The 6,749-nt window shown below is 34.4% G+C and overlaps 1 protein-coding gene across 1 annotated transcript; it reads right to left on the minus strand.

The window, feature by feature from the left end:
- Positions 1–1,616: 1,616 nt before the first annotated feature.
- Positions 1,617–2,901, minus strand: LOC145101766 (RING-H2 finger protein ATL52-like). Its single transcript, XM_079039045.1, has one exon. The coding sequence runs from the start codon at positions 2,822–2,824 to the stop codon at positions 1,748–1,750; it is 1,077 nt and encodes a 358-aa protein (XP_078895171.1). The 5' UTR covers positions 2,825–2,901; the 3' UTR covers positions 1,617–1,747.
- Between the last annotated feature and the right edge of the window lie 3,848 nt (positions 2,902–6,749).

Raw genomic sequence — 6,749 nt, forward strand, 5'->3', positions numbered from 1 at the left:
TTAAAGGTTTACAAAATTTGTTGATTAAGGTTTCTCATTATACCACCAGTCCGCCACTGCTCTCATTCTCCACTTCGGTGTCTTTCTTCTTTTGATGATTTGGTTCAAACTTTTTGAAGAATATTTTGCAAATCCAAGAGATGAAGATAGATGGTGACCTAGTGGGTATGTTATTTGTGATGACAGATGGTGTATTTTTTATGTTTTACTACTTTATGTACATGGTTAAAATAATAGTAATAGAAGGATTTGATTAATAATAAAATATATCAAAAAGAACTTTATCAAGTGCGAGTGCGTTTTAGTTTCCCTTACTAGTTATTTTTGTTGAATTGTTTTGTCGATTATGTTTGGAGAAGAACAAGTTAGTAAATGTTGATATTTTTGTTATTATCGGTGATTTTGAAAGCTCAAAGTACTTTTCATAAATTTCGTAATAATGATGTTATTTCTTCTAAAATAAGCAAATATATATATATATATATATATATATATATATATATATATATATATATATATATATATATATATATATATATATATATATATATCATTGCGCAATTAGGGACGTATCATTGTGCAATTAGGGACGTTATGTACACGCCTAAAATATATTTGGATAAGCCCTATTTAAGATTTTTAAACTTTGTTACGTCCAAAATATTATTAGTGCTATATGATTTTATTACTCATGTAATGTCCTCATGCAGTTTTGACACAGACTGGTAATAGGGTGTCCAGTAGACTCTCCCTCACAGTGGCGTAGCCAGAATTTTATTTTAGGATAGACCAAATAATTTATAAAATATAAACAAGTAGCTAAATACTTCAGATGGTAACAACATGTAACAATATATAATTTTAAAGTAAGTTGTTCGTTTAAGTTGGAAGTAATTGATTAACTATAATAATAATAAAAATATGCATATACTAACCTGATGAACAAGGAATTCATCATTGATATTGAAATACAATTTGATCTATCTAAAAAATTGTTGTCTTAATTTTTAATCGACAGTAGGTAAAGTATTCCATTCATTATGAATTTAAGTTTTGAACGGGGTATAATTCACAGTCTTAGCTTTTTTTTATTCAATAAAAATATAAAATTTATATATAATATTTCACCTCAAATTTGTGTAGGGTGGGCCAAGGCCCACTCTTGCATCCATGTAGCTCCACCCCTGCTCCCTCATCCGACCTCCTCCCTATAAGAAATATAGGATCTCCGCCATGGACATTGACCGTTGTATCCATCATATCCATCAGGCACCATGAGCGATGCCTCCGGATCCCGTATTTTTTAGATCACTTTAATTTATGTAAGAATGCACTCAGTGCCTTTAAGTTTGATGACACTAATAAAATGATAAACAATCCCCCACCCCCACCCAATTATTATATATATATTTGATACATTAAAATTATCCTTTAGAGAGGTTTAAAAGAATATATGATACAATGACGGGAAATATATTACTTAAAATACAGAAACAAAATTTTCAACTCATTTATTTTCTGGATTATATAAATCAAGTTTAAAATATGTACAAATGTTATAAGTTATAACACAACTTACAAGTCACCAGAATTGTTGTAGATTGATAATTTATAACTTATGGGGAAAAAATAGTAATAACATATCTTTGTCAATGGATTAAAGCATCCTTTTAACATGTGAATGTCATGAAATCTAGATAATAATCATATTCTCTCTCTTTGTACATTGAAATTTTAAATTCTGTTCTCAGTTGGGTAGAATAGAATTTTTTCCTTTGTCATTCCTTGTGAACATGAATCTCCCTGTGGAAACAGATCTCTTCATTGTATTACTTCTCTTTGTTGATTTACTATCTTCTACTTTGGATGGGCCCACTTGTTCATGATGATGATGATGATCATCATCATCATAAGCCTCTTCATTCCGTAGTATATCAGCTATCAAAATATTTGGATTTTCACAAGACACTGATCCCAATGAAGTTGACCTTCTAATTTCTTGAACATCTTCGTCATTTCCAATTCCCATGTTCATGGGAATCCTCGTCCAATCAACGTTGCAATCTACTTCATGAAAAGGGTATTTTGGTAAAATCTCATTCGTGACGACGTTGACAACAACTGCATCACTATGATCATCCCGTGGTATATCTTCCACAACGAGAACAAGATCATTCCTCCTTTGAAACACAACAGACGATACATTAAAATTGGAAGATGTAATTTGTGATTCCATAGGTCGTTGGAATGGAACTGGTATTCCGGGCATGACATGGGATCGGCATAGCGGACAATTGGAATGAGATCCAAGCCATGTGTCAATACAAGGGAGATGGAATGCATGATTGCATTTTGGCAACAATCTTAAGCTCTCACCTTCTTGAAACTCACTAAGACATACTGCACAATCAGTTCCATCTACAATTCCATCACCTTTTCTGTATTTGCATACCGCGATGGACTTGATCAATGAATCATCTAGGCCAGTAGTCGCATGATGCAACTGGTCATGAGTTGTTGATTGATTCCGGATTTCTGATTCTGGAGACGGATTCAATTGGCTTTCTCCCCTTTTACAATACTTGGAGATGATTGTGTAGTAGCTTATCAAAAGGAAAGCACTCGCGAGGATTCCAATCACCACGATGATGAGAGGAGAGAAATTCATGCCGGAATCATCATCGTCGGATTGGAATGGAGGTGGTGGAGGGAATATTATGTAACACCATTGTGGGCAATATATGCTACAAATGCCTTGTGAACAATCTCTATAAGCATTATATGGTGGCAAATTGGTGTTGCTAGGGTTGCCCATAGAACCCATGGCCACCAAAAATGTGTGATGAAACTAGTACAAAACTAACAACCTATGTAGTTCTAAAAAGGGGAAAGATAGAGAAGAGTAAAGGGAGGGGTCTTAAATGAGAAGGGAAGCAAAGTTAGGGGTAGGGGTGACGTGTCTCCTAATATTCTTGTGTTGGTGTACTTTATCTTTTGTTTTTGTTGGTCTATCATCTTCATGCCTTTAATTTTGGGCTTTACTTTATCTTTTTGTGAAGTGAAAATGATAGCTTGTTGACCATTATTGATAAGGGTGGTTGGCTAGTGTTCGATATGGATGATGCTCACTCAACCTCCAAGTTCTTGCAAAGCTTTCTTAGTTGGTGAAATGTGGATATGCGGGGTTCACCAACTGTTGATAACTTTGAAACCATTGGAAGTAATCATTGATCGTTATATCTTATTTATTTGTATATATTAATAAAAACAAGTTACTAATTAATAAAGTAATCATGGAATGAATATGTCAGTTATTTCGAAATTTATATATATGTTAGTTATTTCGAATAATTGTAGATGAATATAGAATAATGAAAATGATAATCGTTTTTTAAACTAAAGCTGTGAAAGCTTAGTATTTTCTAATTTTATATAGAAGTACAAATTACATTTTGGTTACTGAATAAAGTAGTGTTGCTTGAAAATGACGTATCTTTGTCTGGCATTAGGAATATCTTTTTTTATTCCCCTTAATCCTCTTTCTTTCGTGGAAAAATGTTCATGACATTTGGAAAACTTTGTAAAAATTATTATATTTTAATTTTATAATTGATTTAATTCTTATATATTTTTTTAATTTAATGAAAGATCAAAAATCGATAACTATATTTATTTTTGATCATTTTATCCGATCAACCGATCATCGCATTTTAAAATTTGAACATTTGGCTCTAAATTTAAATTTTATTATAAATTTGGTACAAAATTTATATTTTTGGTCTAGATTTTAAAATTTTGTTACGAATTGATTATAAATTTAGTTTTTTTACATCTTTTTTTTTCAAAGTTTTGTTTCGAATATGTTTTTTTTGTTGTATAAAGTCATGTTTATAAAAAAAAACATTTTTTCACATAAAAAACCTTCATTGTTTCTATAAAAAAACAAAAAAAAAATATTTTTGTATGCGGAATACCTATTAAAAAATATATTCTTTTTATTTTAAGTATTTATTTTATAAAAACATAGTTATGTGAAAATGCGTGAAATACACTTATATAAAATACGTTAATATCCCCCACATATACTTGTTGTGATATGCGTCCTGGACTTAACGTCGTCTAGAGAAGGTTTCGCCTGGGTTAAGCCCTGTAATCACAACAATGAAGAAGCAACGTCAGTCAACGCCTAGGAGGAGGTCTTGGGACGAAGCTCCAACGGTCTACTTAGTATGAGTGTATATGGATATATAGAGATTAGGGTTTTTAAAGAAGGGGACAATCCCTTCTTCTGGAGGGGAAGGATTCCTTTTATACCTTTCATGCTTAGAGCATAATCCTAACAGTATCCTTTGTCCCATCTAGGTCGACAAAACGTGGAGGCACATTGGTCGATTTTGCACCACTAGTGGTCATCTGCTGTTAGTGCAGACGAGACAGAGGGCAAAGCCCTGAGTGCTACACTTGTCACTTTGGAGAGTGACCAAATGTGTTTTGGCTTATTATAAACCGAAGATTATCATCTGGAATCAGGCCTTGGGGCGAGAGCGCCCAACACCAAGGTCCTAGTGCGAGACCATGAGGGCGAGGACTCGCGTCTGGCACTAGGCCTGACACTGATCGTTAACTAGGTCGTCCTAAAGATAATAGTTCTATTATCTTTAACGTATTCATAGAGGGACACGTTAACAAGTCCCCTAGGCTAGTAGATGTCAGCGTTGGCGTAGGGTAGCTGAGTTGTTCTAGCCTTGATCAGGACACATGTTCGATGGAGATGGTCTAGTCGTTTGTTGATGTGACGGAGCTGTCAGCACTTTCGATTTCATCATGGAGACGGTTCGATATTGTGACATCCCCAACTTTCACTGCCAAAAAAGACCGATTTGTTTATGCTTTGTTTTATAAAATCAGAGTAATCCTTTGATTAAAAGAGTTGCGAAATTTGTTCCCAAAACAAAATATGATAAGAATCTATAAAAACATTTCTTAAAAGGAACGTATTTTCATTAAATAACAAAATATCAGGATGTCATGTTCTGATACAGACCAAAAGCATAAACAGTATAAAATAGACCTTACAACAGTTATTTATAACTATTGATCTATAATCCAAAATCTTTCGTCATGTCAACCGACTTATGCCCTTGTGCCACTACTTGTGATACAAAGAAAACTGAGTGGGTGAGGCTTGGGAGCTTGGTGTGCATATAGGGTTTTCAACCCACAATAATATAATTATTATATTTAACCATCAAACAAACAACCCAATTACCCATCCCCATTATCTTCTTTATTTCTTAAGGTTTTACCCTAAGAATCAACTATCCTTCCTTTATTCATTCCAAAGGATTGACCTAAGGAATTGGCACAAAGTCCATTGTTTCCCGAGGTTCATCTACACAGTACTAAATCCATAGCTACCAAGGTTCATCTATATAGTACTAAATCCATAGCTACCATCGTTCATCTACAGAGTACTAAATCCATAGCTACCAAGGTTCTTATATAAGGCACTAAATCTATAGTTGCCAGGGTTTTTAGAGTACACCGTTGAACATCAAGTACACTACACCTACAAGTTGCAAGCCTGCTAGTGTTCCACTGCACTGTCTAGAATAGTCCGTGGTTGTTATCCCTACTCTGCTGAATGACGGGGCCATCGTTTGGGTAAAGGTTTCACTCATTTTTCACCTGTCACCCTCATCTCACAATCTATATCATCCTCCGTCTCATCCTCAAACTCATCCTTTATCACACACCAACTATTTTGTCTACCCATGTTCTACCCAATATATTTGTAGATAAAAATTACATATACAGTTTAAACCATTTAAAAACCTATATAAAACATTCATTCAACATCCATCTCAAGTAAACAAACAATATATAAAAACATAACACGTATTTCCTAGCAAATAATTCATATCTATGTGTTAGAAGAAAGTAACTACACACTCACTTGTTAAGACGATTGTCGGACAACACTACGACTCTTTAAGTAGAAGTTCTTTAATGAAACCGGGATATCTTCACACACTCGGCTTCTCGTGGGCAGAGCTTTGACTTGAAACTCTTTTCTCCTCGAGATCTTCGGTGCTTCGGGACTCACTTCGGGATGATATTGGGGCTTTGGGGGTATAACTTGCATGTAAAACGAGGTAATATGGGTAAGAGGAAATAAATTGACCAACAAAACTCGGATGGCCTTGCTTTCTATTTATAGGAGGCTGAAATACTATGCTCACGTCGTGAGCTCGATGTCATGGCGTTCGCTATTAGGCCACTTGCCCTAGAAGACGTCCATCACATGCTCACATCGTGAACACTGTGCTACATACTGTTAATGTATTCTACGAATCGGTCTCATATTCAAACTTTGGGCTACATACTGTTAAGTCGAAACTTCGAAAAATCATAACTTCCTCATACGAAGTCAGATTTAGACGTTCTTTTTATGCACGCTCTCGGTTTAATGTATTCTACGACTTTCGTTTAGATCACTAAGGCTAAATATCGCTCTATCATAAATTCACTATTTACGTTACACAGTGTCGTATCGGTTCTGTCGCGATACTTCGACAGGTCATAACTTCTTCGTTATAACTCGGATTTCGGCAATCTTTATATATTCGGAAACCTTGCCACGACCACTACAGCCTAGTTAAGATTATTCATTCTAAATAAAGTTTTATCAAAAAGTCACTTTTGATGCTTATCGTCTCTAAATTTATTAGCCCAGATCTACGGGCGTT

Source organism: Lactuca serriola, chromosome 4 (assembly GCF_051521515.1).
Source record: "Lactuca serriola cultivar US96UC23 chromosome 4, Lser_US96UC23_V15, whole genome shotgun sequence".
Lineage (NCBI taxonomy): Eukaryota > Viridiplantae > Streptophyta > Magnoliopsida > Asterales > Asteraceae > Lactuca > Lactuca serriola.

Coding starts and splice junctions, on each gene's coding strand:
- LOC145101766 (XM_079039045.1), bottom strand. CDS start 2,824: ATGGGTTCTATGGGCAACCCTAGCAACACCAATTTGCCACCATATAAT.